The sequence below is a fragment of the Belonocnema kinseyi genome, chromosome 8, assembly GCF_010883055.1.
Source record: "Belonocnema kinseyi isolate 2016_QV_RU_SX_M_011 chromosome 8, B_treatae_v1, whole genome shotgun sequence".
Lineage (NCBI taxonomy): Eukaryota > Metazoa > Arthropoda > Insecta > Hymenoptera > Cynipidae > Belonocnema > Belonocnema kinseyi.
In genome coordinates, this window is record NC_046664.1 from 41,775,850 (window position 1) to 41,791,978 (window position 16,129).

A 16,129-nucleotide genomic window follows, 5' to 3' on the forward strand; every position below is an offset into this window, starting at 1 on the left:
TCGGAAAGGTTATGGCCTCCGTATTTTGGGATGCACATGGCATAATATTCGTGGACTATCTTGAAAAAGGTAAAACCATAACCGGAGTATACTATTCATCATAATTGGACCGATTGAAAATCGAAATCGCCGAAAAACGACCGCTTTATCGTCACGACAATGCGCCTGTTGATTCATGCTTAGTTGCACAAGCAAAATTGCATGAAATCGGCTTCGAATTGGTTCCTCAGCCACCGTATTTACCAGACCTGGCGCCCAGCGACTATTACTTGTTCCCTAACCTGAAGAGATGGCTCACCGGTAAGCGTTTTTACTCAAATGAGGAGCTCATAGCTGAAACTGAGGCGTATTTTGGAGACCTTCCGATTGAGTACTTTTCGGACGATATCAAAAAGTTAGAAAATCGTTGGACTCGCTGTATCGACCTAAAAGGAGAGTATGTTGAAAAATAAAACCGACTTTGGCCAAAAAACGTCTCCGTGTTTCATTTTTCAGGGACTTATCAGACTGTCTAGTAACACTAACGAGTACACTTTCCCTCACTTCCTAACAGTAATTTCGGTGACTGGTCCTGCCCGATTCCAAATTGCTGTTTTTTGCTTAAATTTCACTCCGCTTGTCCCGACACGTGCTCTCCGATACCCGCCCAAATCGGAAGTCGAACAAACCAAAAGTTTTTATTAAGAATTTTGAAATGTTTGAACATATTAAGAAAATTTTTTTAAGTTTCCTGGGAAAATTTCAAATAATCTTTTATTTAGCAAAATGAATTTTAAGAACAAATTGATAAAGATTTTTAAACATTTTGAATGATTTCCTAACATTTAAAAAGAGAGTGTAGACAATTTTTAAAGCAAAATTTTTCAATTTTACAAGATTACTAACTTTACAAAAAAATTGGAGTAAGAGATAAAAAATTTCTTTAAATTCCTGGGAATAATTGTTATGGTTTTTTATTTTAAGAAATAAACTAATTTTCAGAGAGTATTTAAAAGGATTTTAAAAAGTTTTAAAAGGATTTTAAAAAGTTTTAAAAACGGGCAAAAAAGAAATTAGATAATTTAAAGGCCTTTTTTGTAATTTTGCATATTTTTTTAAGTTTTAGTTTTGGAGACATTTAAAATATTTTAATACTAAATATTCTTTAAACTATTTTAATTTTTTTGTTTAAATTTATTCAAAAATGTGTAAAATAAAACTTTTAATAAATAACTCGGTATTTAAAATTTGTTATTAAACATTATTTTCCCCTTCAAATCGAAAAACTACACGCGCACGTAAAGTGCAATTGATGTTGCTAGTTTTAAAAATTCCTAAATTCCAGTTTGAATATTTTTTCAAAATTTAAGGTAAATAAGGACCTTTTTATTTTCCCTCTGGCGCAAATACAAAAACTTTTTTCCTAAAGTTTTTACATATTCAATGTAGAGTTCTTGGGGGACGCACATAATTTTATCAACATTTTATATTTGAAAACCTACCACAGAAAACTTTTTTTGTTAAACCTGTAGAATTTTATTTTTGGTCCTTACTTAGTAGGGTAGGCTGACAAAACTCAAAATGCTTAGATTAATTGATAATAGCACTGACCATTTTCTTTGTGGCATTACGAAAAATTAAAAAAAATTTAATTAATCAACTTTGGACTAGTCCATTCAGATTTTATGTTGTCTAAATTTTTGCCTATGAAAAAAACGATTAAAATTTTTTTGTAAAGTTTATGGAAGTAAACAACGTTAGGCGAAAAAAAAATTTCTTCGTCAAAATATAATAATTAGAAAAATGACAAAAAATGTGCTTTTGATAATTCGCGCCTGAAGTCGCCAAAAAAATTGTTTATTAATTTTTTTATTTTCTGATGATCTTTTTAATAAACTGAAGACACGCGAAAACATTTTTAAATCTCAAAGGAACGACTGAAAAATCCGAAAAATAAAATTCCTGACACTAATAAATTCCCGAGAAATTATAATATAATATAAAATAAACAAATAAATTATATAAAATATTTGAACTAGAAACTTCCCGAATTTAAACATTAAAATTTTTATAAATATCTATTACTAATTTATGAAAAATACAATAATCAAATTTTATCATCAAATTTGATTATTTTCTCTCTAATAAATGAATAATATTTATAAACAAATTTTAATTGTTTAAATTCGGAAATTTTCTGTAGGGAATTTTATTATTCGGGAATTTTCCAATTGGGGAATTTTTCAGTGGTGGGAATTTGATTTGATGGGATTTTTATTCATCCCGTTTTAAATAAAAAAATTTTATTGATCCTTAAACATAAGCCATTTTTACTCAAAAAAACAACTAAAATATTCGATCAGATTACATCAGTAATCAACAAAATCGTCATAATAATTAATTATTTACATAATTCTCGACTAATGTATTTAACTGTAATATTTATCAATGCATTTAATTCACTAATTATAATTGATCACAGTCATATGACAATGTTCTGTTAAATGGCTCATGTTGCAGGTTCCTAAAGAAATATAAAAAAATGTTTTATTTGAAACTAAAGCATATGTGCGTGTTTCTATAGTTTATTAAACTTTACCAAAAAGAAAAAATTGACATTTTTGTTCCATACACAATAATTTAAAACAATTTTCAATTAGAAATTTTTTGATTTAATTTCCCAACGGTAGGAAAATTTTTAAAATAAAAAAAAAATGTGCCTGATTACCAATGAATACAATAATTTTTAGGTTCTTTAATCCTCTCTATTATTTAGTCTTTAATTATAATGAAAATTTTTTTCACCTGATCATAATAAGGCCACATCATAGTGAGAACCGTCGAAATGCTAAAGTAGGCAGTAAATATTATCGAAAGAGATAAAATAATGGCTAGAGGAATGTTTCTTTGTGGATTTTTGGCCTCTTCGCCAGTAGTTGCGACCCCGTCAAAACCTACAAATCCATAAAAACACTTTGCTGCACCAACCATGACTCCACTGATTCCGAAAGGCATAAATCCACCGTTTCCTCCATGTTTTACATCTGGTGGAATATCTTTTACATCGATTAACCAATTCGAAATATCGGCTAGAAAAAAATACAAGGAAAAATTAAAAATAGGATTTTTATTATTATTATATATTAATTATATATATTATTATTATTTAAGACAAGACGAGAATCGAGATGAGGGTTAAAGAAGGGGTGGAAAGGAGGAGAACGAAAAGAGAGGGGGAGACTTGAACGACTTAATAGGCTGCGAAACCCTTTCTTGTAGACACATATCGCCTAACTTTGAATAACTTTTGGGTCGGAAATTCAACTATTTAATTGAAAAATCGACTATTTAGTTTCAAAATCCATATATTTGGTTGTAAACTACTACTATTTTGTAAAAAGTCATATTTTCTAGTTAAAAATTCAACTGCTTGGTTGAAATTTTGTCTGTTTGGGTTAAAAGGTAAACTAGAATCTTTCTCGGTTGAAAATTCGTGTTTTTTGTTTCAAAATTCATCGTTTTGCTTGAAAGTTGAACTATTTGATCGAAAATTCTTTCCTTTCTGGTTGAGAATTACTTTCTTTGACTAAAAATTTAACTAATATAGTTAAAGATTCATCACTTCAGTTGAAAATACATCTGTTTAATAAAAAATACATTTTTTGTTGAAATTACGTATTTTTTTATTGAATTCAACTGTCTTTTATATAAAATTAAAATCTTTTTTGTTTAAATAGCAACTATAAAATTTTTCGTCGATAATTCATCTTTTTTGTTGGTAAGTTAATAGCTTGGATACAATTTTAAACTTTATTAAGAACTAATTTTTCTGTTTCAAGATTCTTTTTTGTTGAAAATTAAACTATTTGTTGAAAAATTTTAAATTTAGTTAAAAATTCATATGTATCTTAGGTAGAACATTGCTTTTTTATGAAAATTAATTTTCCTACCTGAAAATTTAAATATTCCAGTTAGGGATTAATAATTTTAGTTGAAAATTCATCTTTTTCATTTCGTAATTTCGGTAACTGTTTTTTCTTTAAAATAAATTTTTTTTCGTTGTAATTTCAAATATTACATTTTTTGTTTAAAATTCATATTTTGATTGAAGAGTCAGAAGTTGGCTTGAACTATTTTTGAATAGAATATTTTTTGGTTGGTAATTCAACGATTTAATTTTAAATTCAAAAATACTTCGTTAAAAGTTAAACTACTTTTTTAAGAATTCAGTTTTTTTCGATTGAAGATTCAAATTTTTAGTTAAAAATTCATATCTTTGGTTGGAACCTCCCTTTTTTTGGCAAAAATTAACTTTTTGACTGAAAATTTAATTATTCCATTTTTGGGTTTAAACTTATTCTTTAAAATTCATGTACTTTGTTAAAAATCTATTTTTTGGTACAAAATTAAAGTTCTTGGTTGTAAATTCATCTTTGAAAGTTGAAAATGCAACTATTTGATTGACAATTCCACTATTTTGTTGAAAATAGAATTATTTTGTTACAAAATTAACTTTTTGAGTTGGAAATTCAACTTTATTCTAAAAAAAACCGTTTTTTTAGCTTGAAAATTAATCATTTTTAGTTTAGCATATTTAAGATTTGCTAGTTTAAAAGTTATCTTTTTTTAAACATTCGACTTTTTAGCTTGAAAACTCAACTGTTTTATTGAAGACCTATTTCTTTTGGTATAAAATTAATTTTTCTTGGTTGAAAATTAAATTATTTTGTTGTAAATGCAATCTTAGGAAATGAAAGCGTTTCACATTAAATTCAAAATGATCTCTACATGAATTTTATTTAAAAGATTTCGTTGCCCCATTTTCCCCCTATTTGCGTGAAAAATTACCCTATTTCCTTTGCTTTGAGAGTATTTTGGTATGTGAATTCTATAAATTGTAATTGAATCTGTAAAACTAATATATTTAAAAACAACAGTTTTAGTTCGTTGCTCCCAGTATTTCTACTGCAAGATCATGAATCATAAAAAATCAAGGACAGTTTTTCTATCGTATTTCTTACTTCCATATAGAAATAGAATGGAAATGAATTTGATTTACAAATAGACGAGTGAGTTTTTAGTTCTTTTACCTTTGATCGATCCAGCCACAATAATTACGAGAATAGTTATCATATTAACGGTGGTAAATATGTTGTTCAATATCGAAGATTCTTTAGCGCCAATACTTAGTAAAACAATTAGCAACATAACAACGGTAAATGCAAAAAAATCGGGATATTCGGAGAGGAAAGATATATTTATGGGCATTGAAGATCTGAGAGCATTTCCCATTGCATTTCCTGTCAGTGCGTCTAAGTAACTACTGAGGCCTCTTGCCACACTCGCGGTTCCTGAAATTCAAATTGTTTTTTTAATTTACTAAAATAATTTTAATCAGATAGCCCTCACAGCAATAGAATATATCGAGATATCCAGGATATCTATGGGACGTTTATGGGATGTTAAAATGTCTCTAATAGGATATATAAAAAATGTAATATCCTACTTGGGACATTTGAATATGCCTGCAACGTCCAACAGATTTCTAGGATATTCCCATTTCCGCTTTGCCGAATATCCGGCCGATTTTTCCTGGGATATCCCTGGGTGGTGAATGAAATTGAATGTAATATTCCAGGTATATCCCCAGGATATCCAGGGACATTTCGGGAATATTCAAATGTCCCAAGTAGAATGTATAAAAAAATATAATATTCTACTTGGGACATTTGTATATCCCAGAAACGTCCTAAAGATGTCCTGAATATCCTTTCGATATCCCGATTTTCACGTTATGTAATATTCGAATGGTTATTCCTGGAAATCTCTGGGCGATAAATGGAATTGAATGGAATACCCCCAGGTTATCCAGGATATCTAGGGGACGTTTCGGGGATATTCAAATATCTCAAGTAGGATATATAAAAAATTCAATATCCTATTTGGAACATTTGAATATCCCAAAAACAGATTAAATGAGATACCGCAAAGATATCCTCAGGATATTCAAAATATTCCATTTTGTGTCTTACGGAATATCCGGGATATCCTAATTGTCCAGAGTATCCCAGGAATATTTCCAGGATATCCAGGATATCTATGGGACGTTTCTTTGAATTTCAAATGTCCCAACTAGGATATTAAATTTTTCTATGTCCTACTTGGGACATATTAATATCCTCGAAACGTCCCGTATGCATCCTGGATATCCTGGGAATATCCCTGGGATAAACCATTTTTCCCCTTGTGGGATATCCCTGGATGATAAATGGAATTAAATGGAATATCCCCAGAATATATATGGGACGTTTCTGAGAAATTCAAATGTCCCAAGTAGGATATTACATTTTTGTATATTCTACTCGAGACATTTTAATATCACAGAAACGTCCCATACATATCCTGGATATCCTGGAGACATCCCTGGGATATCATGTTGCTGTGAGAAAGGCATCAATGAAAAAAATCGGTTTTGTAACAATTGAAATTTCCTAATTTCTAAATAGTACCATTTTTTAGTAAGGGGCCGTTCAAAATCTATGCCACACTGCCGGAGGAGGGTGAGATGGTTTTGTGACATTTTGGGATATTAGGGGAAGAGGCGTACACAAAATGTGACAGCACACATGGAAAATATCAATTTTAAGAACATTTTTTTTATCTGCTTGGGTACATTAAAATTATTGGTTTTTTGTTTACAAATAGAGTTTAAACGTTCAAAGTTGAATAAAAGGTTTATAATGCTTAAAATCTAATAATTATTTTTGATTGAAAAGTCTACTATTGTATTTTTGGTTCGGAATTTTTGGCTTTTTTAGTTCTACTAATTGCATGAAAATTTATTAATTGTTTGAAAATTAAAACACTTTGTTAAAAATTCATCTTTTGAAGATTTCGTAAGCCTCGGGCAGAATGCCTTATAGTTTCAGTCGGGTCTCCTTGTACTCTTTTTACGAGACTCGAGGCGTGATTCAAGATGAGATTCGTTGTAAGTTAATTACTTTACATTGAAAAATCTACCATTATATTTTTGGTTCAGAACTAATCTCTTTTTGTTAAGCATTCCAATATTTAGTTGAAAATTCGTTGTTGTTTTTTGTTCGAAACTGATTTTTTTTACTTAAAAGTTTACCTATTTAATTTTTTGCTTGATAGTTGATCGTTCTTAGATTAAAATTCAAGTACTAAAATTTTCATTAAGAATCAATATTTTTGGTTGAAAATTCAACTAATTTGTAGGAAATTCATCCTTTTTTGGTTCGAAATAAATGTTACTATTACATTATTCATTGAAAATTTATTTTTAAATCATTTTTTTTCCCGAAGATTGATCATTATTAGTTTTAAATATAATATGAAATTTTTGGTACAAATTTTTGTTGTCTTGACTGAAAAATCTACCCTAGTTGAAAATTCGTCTTTTTGTTAGAATTCAATGACTATAAAAATATTTTTCGGTTGAAATATCAAATATTTCATTTTTTGTTGAGAATTAACATTTTGATGAAGTTCGACTGTTTCTGAATTAAAATCTTTTGTTTTTTCAAAGAGTATCAACTACCATATTTTAAATTGAGAATTGATCACTTTTTCATGTACCTATTTACCTGTTTACCTATTTACCTATTCTGTTTTTTGTTTAAAATTTTATCATTTTTACTTGAAAATTAAACTAATATCATTTTCATTGAGAAACCATATTTTGATTAAGTTAAACTGTTTCTGATTTAAAATATCAATCTTTTCTTGGTTAAAATCTCAACTATATACTTCGTTGAAAGTAGAACTTCTTTGTTAAAATTTGTTGTTCTTGAAGATTCATAATTTTAGTTAAAGATTCAACTATTTTGTTGTCAATTTTATTATTTTGTTAAAAATTTAACTGCTATGTAAAAAATTTAATTGTTTTGTTGATATATTTTCCTGTTTTGTTGGAAATTCCACTACGTATTTGGTTCAAAGTTGAACTACTTTGTCAAATATGCATTCTGTTTGTTGAAATTTAAAGGGTTCGTATTTATGACGTCCCCATGTGCGGTTCAAGATTTATGTGATGATCTGTGACGAAGTGGCGTAGTTTTTGAACGGCCTCTGAGAAGAATTGAAACTTTTGATCAAAAGAATTTATCTGTAATTTACATTTAAATACCTACCTATCACATATTCTAAAATTAAATTCCAGCCAATAACGAAGGCTATGAACTCTCCCACAGTCACGTAACTGTAGACGTAGGCTGAACCTGCTTTTGGAACTCTGGCGGCAAATTCTGCATAACAAATTCCTGAAAGAAAATAGAGGAAATTAAAAAAAAAAAACAAGATTTTTATGTAAAAAAAAATATTTTTATGTAAAAATTTGAAAAGTTTTGATATATTTTTTATAATGTTTTTTTTAAATGTATACTTAAGCATGAATTTAATTCAAATTCAATTTTAAAAAATTTGAATACCTTAAAAATTATAAATTGTTCTATTTTTAATTATTATTTACAATTATTCATATAATAATTTTCTCCCAATTTGTTTTTCTTCTCTTTTTGAATTTCTATGATTTCAAATATAGATTTATGTTATTTTTTTTTTTTAAATTATGCTTCATTTGCTATTAAATGTTATAAACATCAAGTTCTTATTAATAGCCTATAAACTTCTTATAAATTTCGCTTTTATATTTTAGAATTGCTGTTCAATTAATGTGCAGAATTCCTAAAAATAAAACCAAGAATTCAACGAGCAAATTTGCCATTTGGAATTCTGAACTTTAATTTGATTATTAGACGTTAAATAGAATTTTTAATCTGATTTTAGCCCATTTAAATTTCTTTAATTTTAATTTTGCTGTTAAATTTTCTTGCTTTTCAAGTTTTTGTTTATAACTGATAAGAAAACTTTTTAAATCCGGGATGCTATCAATTTTTTTAATTAGATCGGTTTTAAATTAGAATTAGGTTCTATTTCGACTTTTTCAAATTCGAAATAAATATTTGTCAGATTTAATTTCTATACAAACTGCAATTATTTCTTCTTAATTTAGAAACAATAAATTCATTCCAATTTTTATACTGCTATTTTAGAGTTTTTAAAAATAAATTTTTGTTAAAAATATAACTTAAATTTCTTCAAGCTCAATTCAATTTATACTAGCCTTTGAATGAGAATTTCATCAAACCTTGGGAGCCTTTCCAAATTTATTCATAACAAATGTTTACTTTGCCAAAAATTTTCTTCATTTCCTGGAAATACTCATAAACCTGCATCATAACATTTCATTCAAATTACAGCCTCAAAATAATTTTCTTTCAAATTATAATTTAAATGTGAATTTTTACAATATTTTGATTATTTTAACAACAAAAATTTATTTCAAATATAACAATGTTTTTAAATATAGTAGTATAATGTTTGAAAATTGTATAGTAATTACCTTTTTAAACTGAAATGTGGTATTAGAATTCCAAAATCGAAGACGTGGATAAAAATCGTTAAATTGGGAGTCTGGATCAAAGGACCGGTTATACATTTTTGGCGTCTAGATTTGGACGCGCTAGAAAGGAAAATTCGGAATTCATCTCGGTTGATTCGAAATTCTACTGTTTGGGTGAAAAATTTGTTCAGCCAACATTTGTTTCCTATCCGATATTTTCGCAAGGGATTGTTCTTCTTTTCAGTGACCTTCGGGTTTCATTGGTAATAGAATGTTTTTCGCCCATTGCTTATTCTCTTGGAGTTTTTCCTCTGTTTTTTACTTTTAGGCGCTACCTTTTTCGTTGGAATGGTGACTCAGATAGTATTGGGATCTTTTTTTCTGGCTGTTCAGTACCAACCAAGGTGCAGGTTAGTGTATTCATTCCGATTGACCAAACAATTTAAAATCAAGTGTACTTTTCTAGATAATTCAAGTATTTTGGTTCTTAAATTTAAAGTCAGTTTTTCTTTCGCTTTCGGTTATTTGTTAAGTGATTTTCCCGACTCGATTATCTTCTGGTGCTGTGGGAAGTGAGGAGTCGAATTATGTATTACTTCCGGTAATGTCGGAATCGATTGTTTGGAAGGGCACGATCATGGTCGTAGCTTCCGGAGGCTCTATCTGTGTTAATTTCAAAAAATAACCAAAACATTCTTTTGGGTGCAAAGGGATTCCTTGTTGATATTTGTGTTGAATAGTCTCGGGGACTCATATCTCTGATTAAATTGATTAGGTGTTTAACAGTATTATTAATAACGAGGATAAATTGTCATCTATTCTATTTGATCGATTTTAATCCGGACAGACGTGATTCGCCAGTCCGTCATTAATTCAGTAATATCTTTTGATCCGTCGAACAGGATTTCGGGTCAGCATGGGGAGCATGAACTTCGGCATGACGAAGTCTTACTGACCGTGTGATTGTTCTCAATATTGCAAACGTTTCAAGATAGACTCTCCGGAATGACAACCATACTGCTGATGAATTGTTTGCAACACTTCGAACGCCTTGAGATAGGTTCTCAGGCAAAGCAAATTTACTTACTGACCGTGTGATGGGTTGCAACATTGCAAACGCTTCGAGATGGGATTTCAGACATGCTAGACATATTTATTGTGAATTGTTTGCAACATTGCAAGCGCCGTGAGACAGGCTCTCAGGCATGACTAACTTATTTAAAATTACAGATTATATGTTTTTTTCTTTTTGTTTCGTTATTTCATTTTGCTCAAATCTTAATCAGAGTTTAAAAATCTAACTTCGGATTTGTTTTTCCGGGTCTCCGCATTACATGGAAGGATCTTCTTTCGATGACTCTCTTCGATGGCTTCTCATTTTCTGTTGTTCGATGTTCGCAAGACGAAATTCTTTACCGGAGGTCTATTTTGTCATGAATGTGAGCGAGCTTTCATGGACGGACATCAAATCAGCAACACGGCAACATAGAATATATATAGAATCGCAGATAGCATAACAGTTTGCAGTAAGCTTGCCTAAATCATGCCACGCAAGTTTCGGAAGCTTGCATCGCAAGGTTCAGGCAAGCTTCCCAAAAATAATAAAATTTCCGGCATGTGGCAATATTGCGAAGCAAGATTGAGGTAACGTTGCCTCCCAATCTTTAACTTGATTCATTGCGCAATATTTTTTCATGGAACCTAGGGATGCTTGATTTATGGCACTAAAAAAATTTTGTAATTAAAGTTTCCCATGAACCTTGTTCCAATGTTCTCTTAATGTTGCAGGCAAGCTTGCAGGAAGGTTTTCATGGAAATGTTCCCTCAATCTTGCTTTGAAATATTGCCTCATGGCGAACATTTTCTTATTTGCGGTAAGCTTGCCTGAACCTTGCATCGCAAGGTTTAGGCAAGCTTACCGTATACTGTTGTGCTAGCTGGGATAGAATAAAATAAAAGAAGTAGAATGAAATAGAATATAAATCCACGGTTTTGGAGATGCCAGCAAACATGTCGTTACTGCCGTAGTTTACGTCCGAGGGCATTCCTTACAGGCACCTACGCTGATTCGGATTCACGAAGCTTTTTCGATTGGATTCAAACAGATAAATCTTCATGTTGATGGATTTATGTCGCCAATGGCATTTCGGAGATCCAGCGAACCCTCTCCAACATTTATTGGCGTTATGTCCTCAGAAAGGAAAATACAGCTGATAGCGCCACTCCAGGAATCGATGATCGAGCTTTATCTCAGCAGAGTCTGTGGTGGATTGGCTCCGAATCATTGTCATGATGAAGCCTCCCCAACTGACATACCCCAAGCAAATTATAAGGAATTCGAGCAGTAATTTCTTTTCATTGACTCGACTTCATTTCGTTCAGTGAACTAGGCGAGCGGGATGTTAATGATCTGTTTGATGTTATTGTTCTTCTTTTGAATGACCTTCAGTTTTCGTTGGCAATAGAATAGTTTCCGCCCAATGCTTATTCTTCTTAAAGGTTTCCCTTTGTTTTTGAGTTTCGGGCGCCACCTTTTTCCACGGAGTGGGGACTCAGGTAGTACCGTGATCTTTCTATATTGAGCAGGCTCGGTTTTTTTCTGGCTGTTCAGTACTAAACAATTAAAAATCAAATCTGCTTTTCTATACAATTCAAGTATTTAAGTTCTTAAATTTAAATTAAGTGTTTCTTTCGATTTCGGTTCTTTGTTAAGTGATTTTTCTGGCTCGATTATCTCTTGGTGTTGTGGGAAATGTCGAGTCTGATGACGTTTTATTCCGATAGCGTCGGGATCTATCGTTAGGTGAACGATCTTGGTTGTAGCTTTCGGACGCTAGTAGCGACTCTTTGACTCTGTAGGAGAGCCATAGGGAAAAGCTGGGACTTGAAACCGGACAATTACGTGGATCTACACAGCGATCCTGCGACCCAGAATAAACTATATGGCGGTGGTCTGGTGGAGCAGGGTCAAACTGTCTACTGTGAAGGCTCGACTGGAAAGGAACTAATTCTGAGAGGCATCACTGGTGCCTCGAAGTCGACGTCAACGATGACTCTGAGGGCACTAATAGGTACGGAGCCTCTACTACGACAGTAGTGCGGATACCAATCAATATCGCGAGCAGGCCGACACTGAGCATGCTCAGGGACAAAATATCCACTCGACGCTATATCTTCGACAAGAAGTACCGAGTTAGCCTATCCACGAAAGAGGAATGGGTTAACGGTGAGGCGCACCTGCCGAGTGATGGAGACAACTGGTTTATAGATGGCTTCAAGAACAAGTTGAACGCTGGAGCCGGTGTATATCGTAAAAAGAATGAAATGGGCTTCACAATTGCGATGGTGTCCTAACCCACAGTCCTAAAATCTGAGATTATGGCCATGCCTCAGTGCGCCTATAAGGCAAAGGATGATGACAATAAAATAAACATTCACATCTGCTCAGACAGCAGGGCTGTTAGAATGGCCCTGAATGGAACAACGACCACATCGTCACTAATATGAGAGTGCTTTGAGGCACTGAATAAGCTAGAGACAGAAAACCGAGTCACTGACGATATTAAAAGTTGGTTTCCCAGATACCAAAATGTTCGCATACAGCCCGCATGGCGCGGGTGCGATGTGCAGATCAATCCACACGTCGCACAGTGGTCTGGAATAGGAATTTACTGTTCATAATCGCGTACAGGTCGTATATCTTAACCGATTTAAAAGTTTTTTTTTAGAAATGCTCAGCAATTAATTTTTAAGAGAATTGTGGTTTGCTTTTTTTAAAATTTTTTCACAGAGCAACAATATATAAACAAATATAGTGATAAAATTGACCATTTTTGATTTATGAATTTTTATCTCAAGAAAAAAATACAGATAGAAACTCACTATCAGCCGGAATTATTGCACATGCATTCATAGAGCGTAATTAATTTCAATAATATTTAACTTAATTATTATAAACAATTTCTATAAACAAATTCTTTATAAACGAGTTTTTCTCATAGCCGAATTGATTTTTCTGAACAAAAGTGATTCACAATTATCTTTAAAGCCATTCATATACTTTAACCTTGATCAAATATAAACAGTATAGATTATATATAACAATTTAGTTAAACAAGTCTCCTAATCGGCTGTTTCTCGTAGAAAAAAATATATTTTTTTCAATCATTATTAGAGTGACATTTATTGCGGTGATTTACCAACGAAAGTAAATAAAGAATAATTTATATGCTTGTTATAAACAATTTTTTTAACAAAACTATGATTTATTTTTTTTACATGCAAAAAGGACGATTTTCCACTGAAATTATGCGACAATAAACTAACAGTGATTCCAAAATTTGATATGGGACATTAAATAATAATTTGCGTAATTGTTAATAACAATTTCTGTAGCAAACTGTCCATAGCAATAAAGCTGTACTTGCGTTTTCAGAAGTCACCTATCTTTCATTTTTTTATGCAACTTCCTGAAAAATAAATGAGGAACAAGTGAAAATAAGGTGCAATAACGCTGTACTTGCGTATTCAGAAGTCACTTATCTTTCATTTGTTTTGTACGTAACTTCATGAAAAACAAATGTAGAACAAGTGACTCTCAACTAAAAAGTACAGTTCCAGGTTCACCGCTAGGTGGGTATCTCTCGCACGCGTTCTCGCAAGACAAGTCATAATTTTCGTTTATATAACTGAGAGAGGCTGCGTTGAAATTATCTTTATATGATTTGCCTTTGGCATCATTTTAAACATTTTAAAATATCTTCTGCAGGTTTGTACATTTCAATTGTTTGTATTATTATTTCTAATAAAAAATGGATACTCTCAAGGTAGGTAAGAAGGTCCTTTGTGATTTTCTTATTGCCCATGAGAGTACTGACGTGCAAGTTTTGTTAAGTTTTATGCAAACTAAGTACAATCTTGATCCTGGGCATCTAGAAATAGTAGCTAATCATTTGAATTTGTATTTTTTACCTATATTTCAGAAAAAAATGGAAATAATGTTTAAATATAAAAAGTCAGTTTGAAAAGAGGTTCAAAAAGTGGTTAAAAACTGACTTCGTTGTTACTTTTTCTGGGATAAAATCAAAAGGAGGAAGAAAAATTTCGGATATAAAAAATTCGAAGATGCTTCTGCTGCGACAAAGAGACGAAAATTAATGTCCATTGAAGAGAGTTTTACGGCTGCTGAGATACAGGATGCATTTCTGCGAAGTTTACGAAAGAGTGGAAGGAAAAAATTGCAAATGCTGTGTTCGTTCTTTTGAATTCTGACGATAATGAAAATTTAAACATTTCAGGTAAATCTGACTTTGAATCATATGTGCCATACTCTTCAGAAGAAGCTTTAGCTTTAATGCAACAGGTCAGACTAGCGAAGTATCAATATAATACTATTCACTTACAGGCCAAAGAAAGAAAGGCTGACATTTATCCTTCATATGTGAATGTATTAGAGATTAAAAAAGATGGTTATCCTTAAATTATTCGAATATCGGAAGAAGGAGCCATAGTTGAGATTCAGCCTCTTATTGATAACACTATTCAACGTCTTTTTAAAGATCCGAATTTATGCCTTCCGATTTCAGAGAATAGATTAAAGATCACTTATTTGGACTTTGAAATTAAATATGGCATCGATGGACTTTCAACTGATGCAAAATACAATCAGAAGTTTAATAACAACGAATTGACCGATGACTCTTTTTTCACAGCATCAATAGTGCCAATATGGTTGAGGGTAAAGCACACGGGAGAAACAGTTTGGATGAATCCACATAGTTCCTTGCCAAAACGTTGTATACCTATCATGATCAAATATGCAAAGGAAACAAAGGAATTAAGGAAAATCAAAAATATTAAGACACAAGTTCAGAAGCTTAGACCCACAACAATTACTACGACTAATGGTGTGTATATAGTGACAACAAAAATGAAGCTAACTATTTTGGATGGAAAAGTTTGTACAGCTCTCACTGATACTCCATCATCTTCTACTTGCTACATTTGCAAAGCGATACCATCACAAATTAATGATCTAGAGCGTGTAAAGCAGAAGAAAGAAATTGTATCCAGCTTAGAATTTGGTCTTTCTACTTTGCATGCCTGGATTAGGTTCATGAAGTATATACTACATATTGCTTATCGGTTACAAATCTGCAAATGGAGCATATGCAAGAAAGAAGATAAAGAAACGATGACAGAATCTAAGGAAAGAATTTGCAACCAATTTCAAAAGAAGATGGGGTTAATAATTGCTCAACCAAGTCAAGGATCTGGCAACTCTAATTGTGGTAATACGGCTCGTAGGTTTTTTTCGAATGTTGATCAAGTGTCAGAAATAACTGGAGTAAATAAAGAACTCATTAAAATGTTTAGAAACATACTACAAATGTTAGTTAGTAGCAGAACAATTCCTCCTCTCTTTTTCAACGAGTATGCTTTTAGGACAGCAAAACTGTATGTGAGCTTATATCCATGGTACTACATGCCTTCATCAGTTCATAAAATACTGTCACATGGGGAAAAAGTTATGGAGAATTTTATGCTGCCAATTGGCATGTATTTCGAAGAAGCTTCTGAAGCCAGGAACAAGGATATCAAGTACATTCGACAGTTTAACACACAAAAAATCTCTCGATTGCATACTATGCACGACCTAATTCACAAACTCCTTGAGTCCTCAGATCTTTTCATTGCATCCTTGAAGCCTGAATGGGAAAAAGTTGA

At 31.6% G+C, this 16,129-nt stretch overlaps 1 protein-coding gene across 3 annotated transcripts in view; it reads right to left on the minus strand.

Moving 5' to 3' along the window:
• Window positions 1-16,129, minus strand: part of LOC117178113 (high affinity cationic amino acid transporter 1) — a 59,876-nt gene that overhangs the window by 16,027 nt on the left and 27,720 nt on the right. For 2 of the 3 annotated variants that reach the window (XM_033369365.1, XM_033369364.1), the window contains 3 exons: window positions 8,133-8,261; window positions 5,070-5,330; window positions 2,785-3,068 (listed from right to left, as the gene is read on the minus strand). In XM_033369365.1, the coding sequence (XP_033225256.1) occupies window positions 2,785-3,068; window positions 5,070-5,330; window positions 8,133-8,261 (674 nt within the window). The remainder of the gene's footprint in view (window positions 1-2,784; window positions 3,069-5,069; window positions 5,331-8,132; window positions 8,262-16,129) is intronic. The other variant, XM_033369366.1, reaches the window with a different exon arrangement.